Source organism: Pipra filicauda, unplaced genomic scaffold (assembly GCF_003945595.2).
Source record: "Pipra filicauda isolate LSUMZ 115617 unplaced genomic scaffold, ASM394559v2 scaffold418_size605597_pilon, whole genome shotgun sequence".
Classification (NCBI taxonomy): domain Eukaryota; kingdom Metazoa; phylum Chordata; class Aves; order Passeriformes; family Pipridae; genus Pipra; species Pipra filicauda.
This window is the reverse complement of record NW_024104552.1, coordinates 270,383-292,174: the sequence shown is the minus strand read 5'-3', so window position 1 is coordinate 292,174 and position 21,792 is coordinate 270,383. Positions and strand designations below refer to the sequence as shown.

General features: G+C 38.2%; 1 protein-coding gene across 1 annotated transcript in view; it reads right to left on the bottom strand.

Annotated features, from left to right (window-relative positions):
* Positions 1–21,792, bottom strand: part of SLC35F1 (solute carrier family 35 member F1) — a 217,865-nt gene that overhangs the window by 29,190 nt on the left and 166,883 nt on the right. The window contains exons 3-5 of the mRNA XM_039385518.1: positions 19,556–19,683; positions 7,894–8,053; positions 2,482–2,638 (exon numbers count right to left, since the gene is read on the bottom strand). Coding sequence (XP_039241452.1) covers positions 2,482–2,638; positions 7,894–8,053; positions 19,556–19,683 — 445 coding nt within the window. The remainder of the gene's footprint in view (positions 1–2,481; positions 2,639–7,893; positions 8,054–19,555; positions 19,684–21,792) is intronic.

Genomic DNA, 21,792 nt, shown 5'->3' with positions numbered 1-21,792 from the left:
AATGTGGAAATCTCTGAATAAATATCAGAGGAAAAAAATTAGTCAAACATTGGAACAGGTTGCCCAGCATGACTGGCACTGCCATTCTTGGAGACATTAAGAAATCAACTGTATAAGTTTCTAAGAAACTTGGCATAACTTTGAAGTTAGCTTCGAGTAGGAGCTTGAACCAGATGACCTTCAGGGGTCCATTATAAATTAGGTTATGATTATGTGATTCCACTGGACAGCCTTATCTCCATTTGCTGGGTAGTTGTGATATCCCCAAATTCTGTCAACTAATCTCTTCTTTTGATACATAGTTCCTCTCTTCTTAATCACATTCAACATACTGAACTTCTCTTTCTAACATGCCTGGGTAGTTAGCCAACTCTTTAATTCACTTTTTGTCCAGATACCTTAGTCCTTCATTTGTTGCAAAACAGGCATTATATATGTTTATATTATGTTACAGTGTAATATTAAGCAGTTTTGCAAAACTGTTCTAGAAAACAAGAGCCTACCTCCTTAAAGTCCTCTTGGCGACATAGCCCTGTAGTACAGCTGAAGCATGAACTAGCATGAGTCACCTACACTTATGAAGATATTTGTAAATACACACAGAATAAAAGGCAGATACCACAGCTTTTGCTCCTATATTATCTTGAGATAAATACGTATCAATAAAAGGGACATTCACTTGTGGGTAGGGTTTTGTCTTTCCTACATTCACCACAATCCCATATACTTTCTGACACCTTCTCTTCTTCAGAATTGTACTATTCCCTGTAAAACCTACAAACATGAGATTTACATCTCCAGGGGTATTAGCACATGTTTCCCATCCTCAATCCACTTTGTGGATGCCAACCAAACTTTGACCATGCTGTATGTAGCATGTTGGGAAATGGCCCAATTCCTGAGATACTCCTTTTCCAGACTAATTCAGTTTATAGGATCTAAAGGTCTTGCACTACTGGCCACCGAAGTGGCCAGTAGTGTTTCACAGAAAGAATCTGCAATTTTAACATGAGAAGCTGTCTTCTCTTTGAAATAACTGGCATATTTAGTTAGATTAAACCTGTGTGAACACATAACTGTGTGATTTCCACTATTCATTACAGGTAAAGGTAAGAAAAAGGTACACATATAAGCCAAGTATGGTTGCATCTCCAGAAAGTGCCACAAAAGCACTAGCAGCAAAAAGCTGCAGAGGCCAGTGGTGAGAACTCTTGGGCCAAAGATTGAATAGAAAAAAAACCTTAGGGCTTTCAGCAACAAAATGATTTTTTATTTTTTCTTTCCAGTTGTGTTTTCTGTATACAAAGACGCCTTGTTCCAGCACCAACTTCTCCCCAGCAAAACAGCTCACAGACCCTGAATTGTGACTAATCGCTTGGGTCAAGAGGGAGTAATGGCACTATGATTAAATTCAGGAATATGAGACGTACACGACAGTTTACACATACAGAGCAAGACAAGGGCACTGCTTTGATGCCCTCAGAATCAGTTAGCATCTACTTATCACAAACACATAAAAGAATGCTTTAGCCAAAGGAGCTGAACACATTTATGTGCTCTTACATGTTATATTTTTAAAAAGAGAACTGGTCGTATGGCAGCTAGTTAATATAAATAATTTTAAGACACTTGTTCAGATCCCACATAAATATATTAAGCTTTCTAGCTAATGAAATGGAAGTAATTAGGTGGGAATTGATGGGTCATTTTTTTCAATCTGCCTCTGTTCTTAGAAGCTGAGTAGCTCAGAGGTGTAGGGAAGCAATTTGTTTTGGACTAATAATCAAAAGTCATCTGTGTGACAAGCACCAGTGACACACCTGCTTAAAATGCAGCAATCTTGGTTACTTTTACATGAGTCACAGTACTGCAACACTGGAAGCCACCTCCAAATATTAAACTTGTAGGTGAGACGCTCATTAGGTGCATGTGGATACAGACAGGACTCAGCAGATCCATGCAACAATCACCTGAGTACTAAATATTTTGAAGTGAAGAAGCCAATTTCTTAAAGGTTTTCTCGTTATTTCTTCCGTATCATAGTGTAGTTACACAGAATGAGCCAACAACTAAAATACTTTCTGACTGGATACGTCTCAATCTGTTTAGAAATCTAAGTGACTTTTAAAAAATACAAAGCAGAACTAGAGGAAGTTGTAGATTTTGTTATTTTGTTATTGATGAGATCGACACATGAAGTATCTGCTTGTCTTCCAGCAACAAGATGGTAGGATGTGTCTTCTCCCTCCCCACGTGACTTCTAAAGGACACCAGTCCCTTAACTAGAGTACTTAGGTGCAAATTCGTGTTATTATTCAAATCCATTGATTTGAAATATGAAAACCAATGCAAATTCCAGAATTAGGGAACACCTACTCCGCACAGGAAACGGCTACCTTTGAAGAAGTGGTTAGAATATCTCAGTGGAGGCCACAGCTGCACTTATTTGAATGACCTTGGAGCTCAAACCTGCTCACTTACAGCTGAATTCCACTGAAGAAGGAGCCAAAGAGTCCGATCATACCCAGGAATTCCACTCGACTCAGATTTCGGACAATATACTCCTCACAGACGTTGGAGATGCCGTATAGTGTTGCTCCGCCCAGTACTAAGAGATCCCCTATCAGTTTATTTTCACCTAGGGATAAACAGGAAAAATCAGAATGTCTTAAAACAACCATATCCTGACTAGAACCATTGCAAGCTCTTCCCTCCAGATTTCAATCCTCAGTCACTAAGTAGCCCACATCTGGGTTAATAAACTGAATCCAAATATTCTGTCATTTTAACAGTTTTCATAGAATACACCAGCAAATCTAGCAAAGGGAGAGTATATTCGTTGATGTAGAAAAAAGAATCAAAAAAATCCTGAAAAATTTGCTAAAAATATAGATACCAGGTGGCACTCTTCAGAGACTAATCCTTTTTACTTTATTATAATTTCTTTATTTTTTCAGATAGAATGTGACTCAGCTCTACAGAGCAGTTTGCATCTCATCTTGAAATCTAACCAGATCAAAACATGTCCAGTACTTAGATGTGAGGCCAAGTGAAAAATTCTGTGTACCTGTGAAATGAGTGAAGAAATCATTACAACCCCAATATTGACCTCATTCTCACATGAAGCTGTTTGACATGAAAGAGGGGAGGAAGGATGGGGTGTAGACAGGGTGACGAAAATGAGAGATTTTTAAAAGAGGTTCAATTAACATAGCAGTACCTAATGCATGCAATAAACACCAAGATGTATTTTCAGGACCACCAGGTTTATAGAGCTACTAAAATATTTTTTTTATCAAAGACTGTTTGAAATCTTTTTAAGTCTTGGAAGCTTTTATTATTGGGTGTTGGAGAGAGCTGCAGGGAGATTTGATCAAGATCAAGTTCCAGCTTGAAAACTGAGGCCCTAGCTTTGCAAACCGATGCATGCCATTCCCTCTGCACATATGGCTTGTTAAATGATTTCTACAAGAGCTATAGATTCACAAAACTGTCAGATATTGCTGTTGAACCATATTCTGAAAGCCTGGACATAGTGGAATTTTCTTTGAAAAGGTTCAGCAGAAACGCTGCAGTACTAAACTAACTATTTTTCTTAAAGAAACCTTGATTTCTTTTAAAATACCTTGATTTATTTTTTATATTCCTGCCTTTTTAAGTTTTATTATTGTTGATTTGTAAAATACACAGTGCAGTAAATAAAACTGGAAGCTAATAATTTGATAGGTTAAAAATTATCTTTTCAGTGTTTTTTTTTAAGAAGTTCTTTTAAGCCTCCCGTTTTCAGTCCAAACTACAGGGCTGAAATTTCTATTGAAATTTATGACAATAAAAATGGGCGTATGAGGAGAGACCAAGGGTTCATTAATCCAGTATCCTATCTCCAACACTGTCTATAAGCACCAGAAAAGCATAAGTTATTTAGGAACAAAGAAGAATGGAGTAAAGTTTAAAATATTCCCAGTAATACTCTCTTAGTCTCCAACATTTTTCAGCTCAGATGTGGCTTCTGTGTATTTAGCAAACATTACTAAATTTCTCTTTCACATACTCATTCAGTCTCTTAATTTCTGTTTTGCATGTTTCTTGACTGACAGCATGCTTAGAATTGACCATTTATCTTTTAAAGATTTGGTTGGCTTTTTTTTTTCTTTTTTCTTTTTAACCTTCTTTTGCAATTAGTCACAGAAGATGTTCTCAATTTAAAACAAGCATCAGCACTTTATAAAACCTCTTCATACCTGATGCGCTTCATATTTCACATGGCTCCAATGATTCCTCACTGAGCTCACTCATTTGGTATTTGTCACAGCTACCCACTGACACTTCAGGGAAGTATTGCTGAAAAAGCTTTCGACCTTAGAGCTTGGTTGTGGTGAACTGCTGGCACAAAAATATCATCCTTTTGCATCTGTGAACCAGAGGCAGCTAAGAGGTTGAGCATTTTCATACGGATGGGACGGCCTCAAGCATCACATTGTGATGGCTCTCCCCAAAGTTTACTCGTGCTGAGAGTGAGCCTCAACCTTCAGGGCTTTCCCAGAAGAGGGAGCCAAGATCTGTTCAGAGCACTAGTCTCTGGCATTGGAACCTCCTCTGGTATACTCAGCAGCACAGAGGGGCTGAGGAGAGCTTAAATAAACAGGGAAGCACAGAGGGACTTTTATCAGCCAGTTCTCAGTAGATCAGGCATTTTCTGAGACGGCAGTTGCATTAGACCATCAAACTTCATAGATCTCGAAGGATTCTTCTTTTATTTGTGTAAAGTCCATATATTTTTGGCCTACTATTAAGAAGTACTTCATGTTTTTAATGGTGGTGCTGGATACCTCAAAACTACATTAGTCATCCTATAAGTTTATAACTGAAGGAAATATTTAAGAATTACTCTGTATTGACCCTCTCCATACTGCTGAAGACTTCATATACTTTTATCATATTCTGTCTCTTTCTTGCTTTTTCTGAGAGATGGAAAGTCCTGGTCTGCCTATAGTCTCTCCATCCTGAAGCCATTTTATGCCCTTGAATGGCTTTCTCACCTTTCTCCATTGCTTAAATAGGCTTATTTTCTTTTTATTTCTTTTTGAAATGCAGTGACTAGAGTAGTACTTAAGAGGTAGTGCATCAAAACTTTACATACTGGCATAAAAATGTTGTAAATTATAATATTGCTTTCTTTCCTAGCAATTACTATTCTCCTGGTTGTCAAATGCCTTTTCTTTGCTTCCTTGAGAGGCCAAGACTTTGGAAATTTCCCCCAAGACTGAAATATCATTATAGACATATTTTCATGGAGGTAAACTCCTCGTGCATCTACTGGTTTCATTATGAAGGAAATATGTTGTATTTGACCAATTTAATGGTGTAAGTCATTCTTCAGAAGAAACACGAGGAATAGCCTGATAAAATAAGCTTTGCATTAATCATTGTAGCATATTTAATGTTCTCTGGAAGAAGAAGTCATATAGTTAAGAGAGGACTTAATGTTTTGGGAACTAGTTATAGTACTACAGTGTAACACACATAATTAAAATATTAATTGTGTTCTGACATAATTTTTTTCACACTCTCACTAGGTCTCTTTGTCACATGTTTACCTTAATCCTCGTCATTAGGAGGTGTTTCTCTTTGCTTTTGTTTGTAATTACTGATGATTATAATATCTAAAACCAGTCTTAATGTGTCCCATTTTAGACTGAACATACACTCATACACATATTAATAGGGCTGATGTGACTGTTTTTCAGAGACTGTGGTAAGCCAAAGCTGTGAAGTGCTTTGAAAAACCTGGAGGAAACGCTTGGACCTCTGTGGCTTAGACCCCTTGTATACTACAGGAGCACAAGTACCAAGGTAACCCACGAGTTCAGAAAAGTGTTAATTTATTGTATACTTGGCACGTAAGGTGATAGAGCACTAAGTATGTGATAGTAATTGCTTTTCCAATTGAGTAATGTGCAAAACATCAGCCAGGATACAATAAAAAGAGGTAAACTACCATATATTTATTGAAAATTGAGATCATGTGTGCACATTATGCCTAATTCCTGCAGATATATTTGGAAAATACCTGTTAATCTCTCAGTAATGCATTTTAAATTCTTGTTCCCTTACTGTAAGAGTTGGTAGACTAAATTGCCTTATGCAGTAAGTGCCTAGCAGCGCCTTATGTTTTTTCTAATACAGTAAGTAGTGTGGTCAACAAGGGCACACAGGTGTCAATAGATCTCGTTCTCTACCATATAAACAGAGAAGTTTACGGAGGACTACTAAAGCATCATTGCTTTTGGTTTCTTCCTTTCTTTAGTTTGCCCAGTTCTAGGAAATATCCTATAAATGGTATAGAACTCATTAATGAAGAGTTTCAATAATTTTCTTCTTTTCCACCAATGTTTCTTTTTATTTGTATAATTTTAATGTGTAGTTTTACCCTTTCAGAGAAATTAAACCAGACAATCTATTTTACTCTGTTAAAAATAACATCATTAATAGCATCATTTTGCCATGAAAAAAAAAAAGCTGCAGGGTCTCTGTGCAGCAATAAGCATGGACACAGTCTTCCACGTGTAGTCCAAATGAAAAGGCAATAATGCATGTTAGCAGATTTTTCTGGACAAATTTACCTAACAGCTATACCCAAGCTTTAATAATGAATTATAGCAAATAACATCTAATTATTGCAGCTGGATGGCAAAGTGTCAGTGTTCTTCAATCTGTTCCTTGTCTGCTGAGGTCCATTGCCCCACATGCTCCTACTGGATCCACAACTCATCCACTCTAGCATGTTACTCTCTAGATTACTGGGACAAAAGATGTTTCTTCTGGAATCCAGGGTTGAAATCTCAAACCCTCTGAAATCAGTCATTCCCAATACAGCTTTGGCTGGCCAACTAAACAGTACATTCTTGCCTTTTTAGCTGGGACAGGACTACTTCTGGATGACACCAATGAATTAAAGGTCTTCATTGAGAGTAAAGTGCAGGGATAAAAGGGGGCAGGGAGATGCAGTGAGTATTGTCATACACTTTGTTGTTCTATTTAGTAGCATCCTGGCAAATGCAGTTCTTACAGCACTTGCATTTGTATTCAGAAAGCTGAGTCAAGAATTTTAAATCCCTGTGTATTATGCTCAGCTCACAATTCAGTGCTTTTAATTAAGAATGAAAACTGTGCCTAATTGACAATCTTTGAAAAGAATTTCCAGCCTTCCCACATCATTTGGGTTGGCACTAGAGAAATCAATGTGACAGGGGAAGTTGATCGATGAAATCTAACTCTGTCTAGTCTGCCTTATAGCTACACACACATTATTCATTTGATGCCACACATAAAAAAAGAACATTTTACACACAAGAAAGTTCTTTTCAACAAAGATTCAGGCAAATCCTAAACTTTACTCTGAGACTGTGTGCAAAACGCAATTGGTAGTATATAAGTTCAGTGTCTTTTAGTCCCTACCCAGTGACCCCACCTCTATAGGAAAAAGCAAGTAAAGTTGAGAAGTAAGAGCATGCAGTGGATGTGAGAGATGCTTATGACTCAGAGATGTAGCCAATTTGGAAAGGAAGCAACTGAGGTCTGCAGTTAAACAACTAAGCCAAAAAAGAATGAAACTACAAATATTAAGCTTGTCCCCCCAGTTTGCCCAGAGGGTGACCTGTGTTGCAGGGCCCATAAAGTGTGTTTGCAGCAGTACTGACTTGTAAGTGTTGACTCATTTTTGTTCTCTTTCCCTTCTGACAGAGGCAACTTTGAACGATGCAGTGCTTTGGATACGTGAAGGCACAGGGTTTCTTGACAAATTTCCTCTCTTTTTGACCCCAGTCTGACACATTTTGGTCAATGGTTTCTCTGGGCAGAAATTGGCCACACAACCCATACATCCTTACTTACCTGCTCCTTGCTGTCTCCCAACAAGGACATCTGCTCCTGCCATGCAGCCCATGCCCAGAATGCAGACCACAATCCCAATGAAATGTACTGCCTTGTATCGTACCAGTAAGAAGAACCAGGAGAGAAGTATCACCACTGGGATGACAAAGCAGTCTAGAAGCTGTCATGAAAGAGAGAAAAAAATCAACAAATCAATCTGCAAATACTTTGCCCTAAAATAATAGGATAGATTTCAGCAGAGGGAAGTGAGGGACGCAGTGTTATTTAGTTTGTAATAGCACTTTCTACAAACAGAAAGCGTATTGAAGTGGTTATGTCACTCATCAGACAGAGGATAAGACAGTTCACAACTATTCCAGAAACTCGGGAGAGCTGTTGCTCTATGATAAGGCTCAAAAGCACCACCTTGCTCTTTGGTTCAGATGCATATTTCAAATCCATGGGAAGAAAACCTGGGCTAAAAAAGAGCCACACCACTCCATCTGGTCCTCACCTCTGGTGATTAACAGACAAAGACTGAGGGCAGTTTTCCTGCAGTCTAGACATATGTTTTACTTCAGTCACTTCAGTCCAAATAGTAGGAATGTTCATAACACACAGGTTGACCAGATTTATTAAATCTGACCGTGTAAATCAGGGGTTTTCTGCATGCAGCACGCTTATGAAAAATCTGCCCCCTGTGGGGACTGTTAATTCTGTGAAAATAGAGTTCCATATGCCTCTGAAGAAAAAAAAACAAACCAAAACTTAAAAACCACTGTCTGCAGTACAAGAAACTCAATCTTCTTGCCAATAGACCCTTGGAATGAGCTTTCTCAAAGAAATGTTGTGAAACATCATCTTTAATTTGTGGTTAGTTGTTTTTTTTCCTGAGACATCCAGCACTAAACCCAGAGAACCTGTGACAAAAAAAGAAATGCACCGAATGTTTGTAAGGGGACCTTGAGATTTTCAAATTAAAATATTTTTAGAAACTACCAGTATGTCACCTGGAAACAAAAATCCCAGGTAAGAAACACCCAAAGAAGCTTGACTTCCTAAAAGGATACAGCTAATTAAGAGTTGCGAATCTGTGGACTAATAATGGGATTTAACAAATTGTGCAGGATACACTACTGTTCAGTGCCAATTGAAATAGCACGGATCAGAGCTATATGATTGCATCTTCTTCCTAGTGAAAATTTCTGGAACAACCAAAGGACTAGACTGTTTCCATAACTCTGGAAAACTACTTCAGATGTTGTTACCTTGATTTTAGGTAATGCAATTTGATTTTTCTTTCCTTTGGGCCTATTACATGTTACTTGCTTTCTTAGTATGATTTACCACTAATCACACTGTTATCAAATAAAGACACATCCCTTTAAACTTCTTTGCCCATCCATGTGTTATTTGAAGAGAAAACCATTTTTGTATGATTTCAAGAATTTTATTGCTTAGAAAACTATTTTTTACATGTGAGATACCTATGTAATAAATATTGAATCTGTGGGATCAGCAAAAATATAAAAGTCAATTTTTGGACTAAGGATAATTTCCCTGAAAATTCATTTGAAAAACAAGTGTGCACAGTGGAAACCCATCCATTTCAAAGATTTTCCAGACAGTGAGAGGCAAAGCCTTCAGAAGATAACCAGTTCAGCAGTGGGACCATGTGCTCTTGGGAGGCTCAAGTAGTTCCAAAGAGCTGCAGAACAGAAGAGGGAAATTACAAATGGGAATGCTCTATGCTAAAAGCAGGTTCTGCATTTAAAGTTAGAGCTAATCATCTAAAAGTCATGGTTAGGCCTCTTTATAGTGAAAACTTTCTCCAGCAGTCCTAAAAATGCCATCCTCCACAAACCAAGCACAAAAAGCAACAAAGCCTGAAAGAACTGTGACAAGCTCCTTTGGTTGCATAGGGTGCCTGCTCTGCCCCTGCAGAGACTGTAGCACAACACAGTGTGTACCCCAGCTCACACTGGGTAACCAGGCTTCACAAAGACATGCATATGCAACATATCACATACACAAGAACAACTTCAGAAGTCGTGCAGCTGAGAGAAGCCAGCTCCTGGGGTAGGGAGGGATGGTGGCAGGAGTACCAGGCATACGCACTAAATCCTGGCACACGGTGTGGGCAGGGTGGCACACAGCCTTCTGTCAGTGGAGGGAGGAAGGGGGCTCATCTAGCCAGCACAGATGGTCACTGCTGCATGGATAACATTCACTGCACATTTCTCATGCACTGGAGATTTTTGCACTTTGCCAGCATAGCCCTAGCACACATCTGAGGGAAGTGCACTCTTCAGTGTAACCTATGGGATGTGGACACAGCTCAACACCTACTCTCTCAATCCACACTCATGTCATCATGCCTGCACTTGCTGCATGTCTGCTCTTCAGCAGCTGCACTGGCACACACTGTACCTATCATCTCTGCTGAAGACAGAGGGAAGGTGGTACCAAACAGTAAAGGGTCAGGTACTCCTTACACTGCTCACAGCTATCCCTGATGGTTTGAATGACTCCATCTCATTCCCTCCCAATCTAGCATTGAACAGGTGAGCTTAACTCACTGTTTTCTGACCTCACCACAGTTTTCTACTACTTAAAGTGTGGCTACAAAGAAGATGGAGGCTCTTTTTTTAACAGAAGTCACATGGAGAATCATAGAATCACAAAATTATAGAATGGTGTGGGTTGGAAGTGATCTTGAAGTTCATCCAGTTCCAAATCCCCTACCATGAGCAAAGACAGCTTCCACTAGACCAGGCTGCTCAAAGCCCATCCAACCTGGCCTTGAACACTTCCAGGGATGGGGCATCCACAGGTTCTCTGGGCAACCTGTTCCAGTTCCTCACCACCCTCAAAGGGAAGAATTTCTTCCTAGTGCCTGATGTAAACCTGCACTCTTTCAGTTTGTTTAGTTTAAAGCCATTGCCCCTTGTTCTATCACTACATGCTCTTGTAAAAAGTCCCTCTCCAGATCTGTCATAAGCTACCAGGTGACTCCAGGGCCTTCTCTTCTGCAGACTGAACAATCCCTGTTATCTCAAACTTTCCTCATGGGAGGTGTGTTTCATTCCTCTAATCATCTTTGTGGCCCTCCTCTGGACTTGCTTCAACAAGTCTATGTGCTTCCTGTGCTGAGGTCCCCAGAGCTGGATGCAGTACTCCAGGTGGCGTCTCACAAGAGCAGAGTAGAGGGAAGAAAAGGGGCAGCTGGTACAAGTTGAACTGGGAGAGGTTTCATTTCAATAGAGGAAGAAATTTTTTTTACACTAGGAACAATCAATCATTGAAACAAACTCCCCATAGATGTGGTAGAGTCCCCATCACCAGAGGTTTTCAAGATGTGATTGGACAGGATGCTAAATAATCTCATTCTCGCTCCCTTTCCCACAAAATTTGGACCATGTTGGAGATCTCTTCAAAGCTGAGCAGTTCTGTAAGTATAAATTGTTTAAGGAGTTTAAAAGTTACTTGTACCTGCAGCGTGTGTACTTTAACATGCAAATTCCCTCTAAAAGTCTTCTAGAGGCAGATTTTAGAAATTCCTCTCATTCTATAAATATTTAAACGTAGCTGTGCTTTCAAGTATGTGAATGCGTGTCTTTTAAGCACTAACATGAAAGGATGCATGAACAGAACGTGTCACAAATAAACAATGCTGATAACAGCTAGAAAACACCTCTTTGGGGCTGGCAGTCCAAAGTCTAATCCACAAATTGCTATCTGGAATGCTGCAGTATCAACAGATACAAACATGAAACATAGGTAATGTTCACTGAAATTATATAATTCTTCAGTTGTGCTTAATTTATACCTACATTTAAACAATGGGATGGACAGAAATAAATTAGGTTACTACAATACAAGCAATAAGATAACCTAGTACATATCGCTTAACTCTTTTTCAGGTATTGCTTTACATTTCATTTCTCATGGACTAAATTTGCTCTGCCTTTGTTTTTTTCTCAGATAAACCTGTATAATAGAAGAAAAAATGCTTGTGTATTCTACAGACAAAACACATGAAATTGAGGATTACCTCACCTCCAATTAGGCTTTTTTGTTAGTGATTTTTTTGCATTTTTTCTTTCCTTTGTTTGTTCTTAGTTATTTCAGCTAATTTAAAAATATAATACCTAATTGCAATTTTTCTGATTACAAAGCTTTTACAGTAACAAAGACAGATTATGTGTAGCTTGAATTTCATTTGTAGTACATAAAGGTCAGTTGTTTATCAATATTTCTCAAAGAATAATCTTTGATATTTTCTTTCTTTTTAATTGTGTATTCAAAAGGTACTGCCTATACTCTGTCACTAAGTTAAATTAATGAGCTATCTGATTTCAATCAACATTCCTGTTAATCACAGAAGTTATTAGATCTCACTAACCTAAAAGAAAACATATTTCCTATGTTGCCATGGGGTGGTGCAGACCATGTTCTTTGATGCTTTCTTCAGTCACATCTCTGAATAGGGCAGCTTTAGAAGGCAGGATACAAAAATATATAATCTATTGATATACAGTCCTACAGAAATTTCTTTCTATTATAAGAATGTTATGTTTTTGTAGAGATTGAAGATTATTATTTGACTCTAAAAGATATCACACTGCATATAAGACTGTCAATGAAACACAATATCGAAACATATTTCCTCTGATTACTTGTTTGTTAAATTATGTTGACTTTATTACACTTGTGAATCGTAGACAAATACTGTCTCGCTAACAGTAAATATTTAGTCTCTGGTCTCACAAATTCAGCATGTGTTTGCACACCTATAGCACAAATGTACTGTTAGTCATTGGAAAGGAGAGCTGGAAAGCTTTAGAAGAAAGGTCTGTAATATAGAAGGTGAACTGCTGATCTGCAGCGATATCAAAAAGAAAAAAAGCTGGTCAGCAAACTCCCTATGGGAACAGCTGAGCTGAATCTTCCTTTTTAAATATTCATTGGATTCCCCCTCCAGTTATAAGCCCTTTTTTTCACATTAGGAGTTTCTCATTAGTGCTGCCCTCCAGCAAAGCATGCGAAGAATCAGCTGCACCCGCTACTTAGCCTACTCTCCAGGGCAGAGGGATCAGTAAAATCAGTGTCGTATCCATCAGACATTGTATGGTAAAACGCTCATGATGGATACAGAATTTCAGCATGTAACCAGGAAATTTTAACACAACAGCAAGTGCTATATCCAGTAAGAGACACACCTGCTGTCATTTTCTTTGTTCTTTCAAAGGAAAGAAGGGTTTGCTGCCCATCCAAGGGCTTTTTCTCTTCCAGTTTTCACACCACCTTCACAATATCATACACACTTGATTCAACTGTACACAAGCAGATGAGATGTGAACCCTCACAGAGATGGCTGCCAGCTGCCAGGGGAGGTGTGTGGCAATTATGCTGCCCTGTGACCAACAGGAAAGGTGTGGATGCTGGCAGCATCTCTGACAGGGTTATTTCAAGCAATTCAAATAAAAAAAGGAACACCATTTTTACCTTTCATGTTTCTATTTGCTACCTCATCACAACATAACCACTTTCTTACATGGTTTTTCTATTATCACAAAATTAATGTAAAACCATTAACTGTTCATTCAGTCAAAATGTATGGTACTTTGGGTAGTGATATTGGTGAAAGAATCTGTTAGTGATGTCATTCGTATGAAAAAAAATGTACAAATGTTTATTTCCATGATGTAGAAAAAACAAAAGCCAGAAGACTTCTCCCAATCTGAAATCTCTTTAAATCAGCATTTTGCCCACAAGATCTCTGTTTCTTTCTTGATGCTTCTAGAACTGTCCTATCAGTTTCTTTCATCTGTTCTCAGTATTTTCTTTTCTTCCTGTGGACAAGGAAACTCACTCAAAAGTCTGACTAGTGAGAGACCTTCACCTCATCTGACTTGTGTGTATCAGAACCTGAGACGAGGATTATCACAGCTTCAGCTTTCTGTCTACACAGAAGAAATTTAGTGGCTTCTTGAAGTTATGTTAAATAACAGGTAGTGGCCACATGCAACCCACAGTTCCTCTGCTCCCAACTCTCTACACAAAGACATGCTTTACGACCAACAGGAGTAATCACATCTTGATTTTTAAAAAAAAAAAACACCTCTTCAACATCTTGTCTCAAGACATGAACTCCAGCTGTGCTTATACAGGATATGTTCAAATACCAGGAAGACTGACCACAGAAACAGTCTTTGCTTTAATTGACTTCTTCCTCTGATTTTACATACCACTGTCAGAAAAAGATCATTCTAACCCAGCTCTTTTCTGCATTAAAAAAACTCCTATTTTCTGTTTTGCTTCTAAGTAAATTGACTGGATAATGGCTTGGGAGACCATTTTCTCAAGGTTACTCATTAAAAACTTCTCCACATCACCAGCTGCTGTAAACTATGTGGGGGATTAGATCCTGGCCTAGGAAAAATCGGGGATATCTCCTGCAGAATAACCTCTCTTTTTGCATGTCACCTCTCAGAATATGCAAAATGAGCATAGAATGCCAAAACCTCTGCTGTTGTAATGGGCACAGCTCCACGATTTTAATGAGATTTTGCATATTTATTTTAGTAAAAAGTTTGTCTCTCGGTGAATTTTGCCAGTAGAGGCAGGAAGTCAGGATACTGGGAGCTCTGTTTACTCCAAACCCATGTACAGAGAATGTGGATACTGTAAGGGCTGCTTTGCAAAGCACAGGTTAAAAGACAACCGTAACTCAAAGTGTGACAGTAAATCAGATACAAGATGCACAGCACAGCCCCTCACAGTATAAATGTACAGTATGCAACACTTCTGCAAAATGCTGATCTGCAAAATTTAGTAACACTGCAGTATTTCCTCATGGCCCTGAAGCAGATCAGGAAAGTATGGTCAATCTTTACATTCATAGGAGGAGAGGAGGAAGGGAAGGAATGGAATTAATCTCTGCTTTTGAGATATTTCACATTAGCAGCCACTGGACAAGGTGGATCAACAACTTCAATATTGCACATCCCCTGCTCCTTGCCTCCCAGTTTTGCTTCAAAATTATTTAAAATCATCTGCCTCAATGTACTTTGAGTCCTCAGGGACCAAGAACAAAGTAAAGTCTATTGCCATCCAGCTCCTATAACAAGCACTTACTGCTGACTCCTTTCCTTTTCTGGTGGCAGTTGTTGAGATATGAAAACTGCCAGAGGTAATTGGAAGTATGATGTACTGCTGAGCCTCATAGTGATCTAAGAGTAGTCGAGAACATCAGTATCATTGTCTTATTGTCTGTCTCCTGGTCTCTATAAATCCCAGCTTTTACTACCTTTGTTTTCATCATGCCAATCAAATACTTGATTGCCCAAGGAATAAATTACCAGATAAATCACTATTTGGAAGCATAGCTCTCTCTTTGACAGTGCCTTATTTCTTGTGACATTGTATCCATATTCTACAGTACTACTATACAAGGTATTGAAGAAGTAATCTTTGTGATTCTTTGTGATATCATAACATAGAAAAAGAACAACATCACCTCTAGAGAGTGCAATGCAATAGTGTAATATACAGATGGATAGAACACTGTATTGCAACAAGGAGAGCTAATTAATGTGAGGAAAATGGGGAGAAGGAAGAGGGCAGTCTGCTTCAAAACTCAGCCTGGTATGAAGAGAAAGCACTTAACTGGCAGCAAAGGTTACAAATGTTAGTATCATAACAGGCCTAGTGGAAGACATTATGGACTTATAGGATGTATGTGTGTGGTACACTGCAAATGAAGTACAGGGAAGTTGAAGTCAGAACATAATTTCAGGGAAATTTAATATCTAGATCTAAATGGACTGCAATAACTGCAATAACTTCAGAATCTTTTAATTCCCTCTGGGGGAACTAATTTTATCTGCTGTATAAAAGGTGTCTCTAACAGTATTTAAAACATTTTTCTTGAATAATTATTAAACCTTCCACAGGCTGACACCAGGGTTGTTTTAAAACCCATTAGGATAAATATGAGAAGCAGTCCTGAAAGTTAAGTATATAGGTTTTAAAACAAGTCCATGGGATCAGATGCTAGTGTACAAGTGAGTGTTTAGTGTACTTTCTGTACCTGCTACAGCTGACTTGCAAAAAGGCTGCAAAATCTACTGCAAGTTAGAATAATACATCAAAGAGAAACTAAAGATTATTTTGCATCTGAGAATCAGGACACACATGTCTGATAGCATGAAGTGTGACTTGTACTTCTCTAAATACATGGTTTTGTATATCAAATGGATCTATCAACAAACTACTGAGCCTTTTACCTGGTATATTCAGTTTTTTAAATGTACCTGTAAGGAACAGTCTTCAGTTACAAGCCTGAGCATTTGCATGTCTGTGGGAAGCTTGAGTTTCAATCCCCTCAGCTGAGATGGAGTTAAGTCAAGCCCTTTCTGTGGGCCACTGCTTTAAAATGTGTGACTTTATGAAACATGTAGGTCCACCCTTGCAATTCAGAAAGGACTCAAGGCTTTCTGCAAGCACTTGAGGCATGCTAAGATCATATCTAAAAAATTGAGTTCATTGGGGTACTTCGGTGCAAGAATACTTAGCTTTTGAATTTTAAAATGGAGGCAGGTATTTAGGCATTTATTTCCATCAACAGAAAATCCCTCTGGGTATGTAGAGAAACAGAACCTAAAGCTACCAAAGAAAAAGCAACTTGATATGTTCAAACACATGTTTTCATGTCCCAGGATCATACTCTGAGCATCAGGTTTGTACACATAAATCAATGGATGTTAGATGTCCATGACATTTTAGATATGTAGACAATTAGGTGTGGGTTTCTTGGATTGTTCCATTAAATCTAGTTGTCCCTGGATTGCACTGTTGGTACCTAAAGGGTACCTTGGATTTTATCCTTAGCAACTGACCAACACTTATAACTGAAACATAAATAGTGCATTGATTTTCAATCTAGTTTTTATGTCACCTAATTTATAAGGGAGGTATTTTAGTTGTTTGTTGGGTTCTTTTCTTAAAGAGGAAAATTATGTGTTTCTAGGCTTCACAGTACTTTGCTTTCATCTTATGATTAAGCTGAGTGCCACATTCTCAGACAGTAATTATAGAGTACACGAGGTTTTGAAATAATCAGAAGCATGTCCAAAAGTAAAGGTTAGGTACCATATTCGTCTCTGATTTATGCCTATGTGTCCTTGCTCACTGTGATTCTGAAGGCATGCAGTGAAAGACATATAGGAAGGTTTATTAGAAAATCCTTGTTTTCCAGATCAAAGTCAAAAGAGAATCTTGAAGTAAAATATAGGAAAAACTTGTGTGTGAAACAGTGTGGAAAAGTAGGCTGCCATTTTCAGTCTGTTCCAAGAACCATGATGAGATAATACCAAATATAAAAAAAAAAGATGGAGTATAAACTAAAAACTGACAGTCTCAAGAGTTTAAAGCTACTTGGCAAACAAGGCTGTTGAATGCTTGGAGATTTTTGGTGAAGCTGAACTCAAGGCAACTGTAATATAGGTATATTTTTACCATTGAACATTAGTATTTTGCTGGGACCAGTGTAATGATTTTTGCCTAAAAGCACCACAAGCACAGTACACTTGCATGTTGGTTTTGCAGAGATGTCATGTGGAAAAAAAAAATGCTCTAAAACTGATTTTCTACTGAAATGGTTCATGTACCCCCATATCACCACTATAAAAATACCTCAAGATTTCTCATTTGCTGAAGTGACAATTTCAAGAACTCTTGTATTTTCCCCATCAAAAAAGCCTTGATGTACAGTTCGTTGAGTATAAAGTCCCTCAGAATTGACATGAAGGGCTCGATTCTCAGCCAATGTATACACAGGCATAGTTCCCACAGCCTTCAGTCAAAGTCATGCTGATCTGTGGTAGGTAGCAATAGTTTAGTGGGTCTCAGTTCTGAAAGGATTTGAACATTTCTCGCTATGTGCCAGCAAGCATTTATGGCCTCACAGGTAGTGCTCCTGCAGGAGATGCTCTTGAGAGAGTGGTCCTGTTTGTTTCTTCTTCAGAAATCAGATTCTAGAAAAAGCTTCCCTTTTTCATCTTCTGATTTTCATTTCTTCAGTCTTCATTCCATACCATGACACACTTTGACCAACGCTGAATAATCCCCTGAGCTGCTTCTGTTTCATCTTTAAACGAAATAGGGTGTTTGGCTGCATTTCAGAAAATTTGTCATTTGATTCAACATCTTAATGCATTACCTCATACTTGCCCTGTTCTCACCATATCTTGGGGCTTGTCACTTAGAAGCTCACTCATATTAAGGCATGAAATGAATTTAAAACGCAGCAGGTATTCCCAGTCACTCCACATGTATCCGAGCAAGCAAGGACAACTATGGGAAAAGGTGACACTTATTTATTCCATGCCTGGAAAAAAGCTTGACAGCATTCAAGATTCTATCTCTTCCTTCTTTCAAGCTACATGGGAAAGAGACCTGAACGCTGTTGTAATCTTTATGTAGAAGAGGTCTAAAACTGGACATGATACTGTCTGTGCTCTCTGAGAGTTCTCCTGATCCACCATTCTTCTCTCTCTCGGTCTAAAAGAATATGGATGATTTCAGCTAACAAATTCCCTGTCAAGGCACAGGCAATGCCCTTGAACTCTCCTGTCTGCTTCCTCATCACACTGTAGCTTTTGATCTCTTACACTAAAGGCCATGGTCATTGCACTGCTAGTGTGAGGGTCTGCATCTACTGGAACTGGTGTTTCATGAGTCTGGCCAGACGAACCTCTGATATGTGCCTGTTGGTGGCTTTGCTCAGTCCATTGTTTCTACATGCTGTGAGTCAATCATGCTAAAGAAGCAATTCAGTTTGCTTTCCTCTTCGAGGCTTTTAGTGGGTATAAAATCAGACAGTGTGAGGTTTATGTGGATTTAAGCTTTATACTTTGTAATCTGATCTGAAAAAGTGTTAAAAGCAATATTACATTGTCTAGGCATGTTTCAAAGGATTCTCAAATTCAGATTCTGATGGTAGAAGCACTTGTGAATATTTAGCATAAACCTCATATTCAAATTTCTTGAATTCATAGTTTTCTTCTATTTTTGCTTCTTGTTCAGCTAAAGCAGCTCAGTATCTTCCCATATCACTTTTCAACTATGGAAGATATATATTCTTAACTAGCTCTGGTTCTGCTCCTTTATTTCATTGTCTCTAATGCAAACTTCAGGCAAGTAAGGTGTAAAATACACCGAACACTACCTAGTGTTACTCTATATTTAAAGACAATGTAAAGAAGCAGTAGGTTTGTTTTAGAACAAGTAGCAATGAAGTATGCAATGATTTCCCAAGACAGACAACTTCAAGTGTCTTAAAAATGTTTCTATTATTCACTTCTCCACTAAACTGGAAGAAGCCCGATCCTTTTGCACCTCTACATAAAATATCCAGGTTGGATCTTTGGAGAAATCACTACCCTAGTTTTTGTTCACTGCACATAACATTTTTGTTCACCGCACATAACAGTCAGAATGTTTTTGTACAATTTGGAAAAATACTGAGTAATAAAAACAGTCCAATATAATAAAATGTGTCACACAAAAGACAGAGACAGCAATTAGCATTAGTTCACTCAAACCAATGGATACTACATCACTGACTCCATTGGACCTTTTATCTTATCTCAAAAGGGAAAATCCTTTTAGTCCTTACCTGTACACTGGTAAGAGTGGTGTATTGATAAGCTTTGACTACCAGGTAATTGGCTTCTATATCTATTATCCCCAGGATCATGTACTTCCACCATCTCCTTTTCAAAATTGCCAGCAAGTTCTCTTCTCCTGTGGTAATGAACAAGAAGATCTATGTAAGAGTTAGGTTTACATGCCAGAATACCTACCTGTTGAGAGAAGTTATCTAGATCTCTCACATTTACACTAGGCAGTTGAAAAGCACCACCTATAAAGAGATACTGCAAGGAGGTGAAAGCTAACACACCCTATTTGTATAGCAGATATTAGAAGAGCCAGCCTGACAAAGTAATATGTCAGACTGATACTTCACTTAAGACATAAATACCAGCAAGAAAAACAAATGCAGTTTGAGTAGACTGGATATGTGTTCTCACTTTTAGTTTTTTATATATAGACATATATATGTACATACAAAATGTTAAATAATAGAGCAGTCTATTACATAAATTTATACTTTCCATACACACTGGTAAATGTTGTATGTTGCATACATGATGTAACAGGGTTTTGCCAGAGAGGAAGATTGCCAGTATTTGTAAATAAGATGGAATAACAGATCAGGAGAGTAAGAGCATCACATTTGGGCCTTATTCCGATCCCAGAGGTTCAAAGTATCAGGCTTGTTTAGAGAAAGGTTGCACTGAGATAGCTTTTTTGTGACAGGTTGCTCTGCTCCTAGGGTCGATTTCTGAAGCAGGCAGGTTTGCTGCCTTCTATGGGAACCCTGTCAATCAACAGTATTTAATCTTCACCACGTAAAGACTGACAGTACAATACAGCCTGTAGATCAAACCCACAACTTTCAAAAGGTCAAAGCATTCCTCATGCTAGGCTAGGGATTATTATTGTTCTCCATTCAAAAGAAAACAGCTCATTAGTGAGGGTGGGCAAACCTGTAACTTATTTGCATTACAGTAAACTCCAGACATCATGAGATACCACTGTGAAAGGGGATGGACTGTGACTGAACACAGTATGACTAGAGGTCTTTCAGTGTCTGTAGCTTAAAATGGGATCTAAGTAGGGTTGACTTGCACTGTCAAAGTACCACAAACAGTATTTGAACTGTTTTGAAAGTTTTAAAGAAAACCCTACTATTTGGAGATCTGTTCATGTTGCTGTATCCTTTCTACGTGCCTGTGATGTGATGGATAATACAGAAGAAAAGGAACATTATCGTCAGTTCCCACCAAAACTTGCTCAGGCTTCACAAGTCTCCTTCATTTTCCTTCATCACAAGTGTCTTCACACTCTTGTTCAAATAGACCTGGTGATATACAGGCTGCCATACCACGGCAGAAACAGCAGGCTCTCTATAGCACACGTATCTCAGGTCTTACAGATTCAAACACAGAAAAACAGACAATTACTTCAGAAGTTAATTCAGAAATCTTAGGTGTTAAATCCTAGCCCCATTAAGTGACTTGAATGGGCATTTACTTGAACAAAGCATCTGAATCATTTCATGTTTTTTCATTAACAGATGTTCACATATACACACTTCCAGTGGGATTTTATTAGACAACAACCTAATTATTTGTTACGGTGATAATGACATCAAGTGCAAAACTGTAAACACTAAAAAGTCTTCCTTCCCTTTTCTCCCTCTCTTCCTTCCTTGCATCTCTCCCTTCTCTTCTTTTCTTTCTCTTTTACTCTCTTTCTGTCAGTAAGCAGCAGAAAAATAGCAGAAACAAGGTGGTGAGTAGGCTAATATTTAAGACACTGAATATAAATCATACCACACTTCCCTGTTACACCAACTAACAGAAGAACTCATGAGAAAGAAAATCCCATCTTTCAGATGTGAATTTTGACTACGTCTATGTTCTTCTACGATAGTTTAAGCATGCAGAAAGAGGAATACTTTGGATCTTATTTCTTAAATTTATTTAGGGAGATATTTTCAAAAAAGCATTTGAGATTAGATGTTCTAATTCCTACGAAAACCACACAGATATATCCTTTACAGGTATTTAAAGTATATCTCAAATTTTTATGCTGCCCAGACAGTGCCTTTAAAACATCAACTGGAAAAGATCAATGCAATGGAAAGGTGTTGTTAACATTTCAGAGTGATTTGTCATTTTAATTGTAAAGAGAAAGTTAAAAAAACAAAGACATCAAGCTGCAGTCTTTCTTTTAACAGTAAAAATCCCACCTGAATCTGTTTTTGTTACAACAGGACCTTGATGG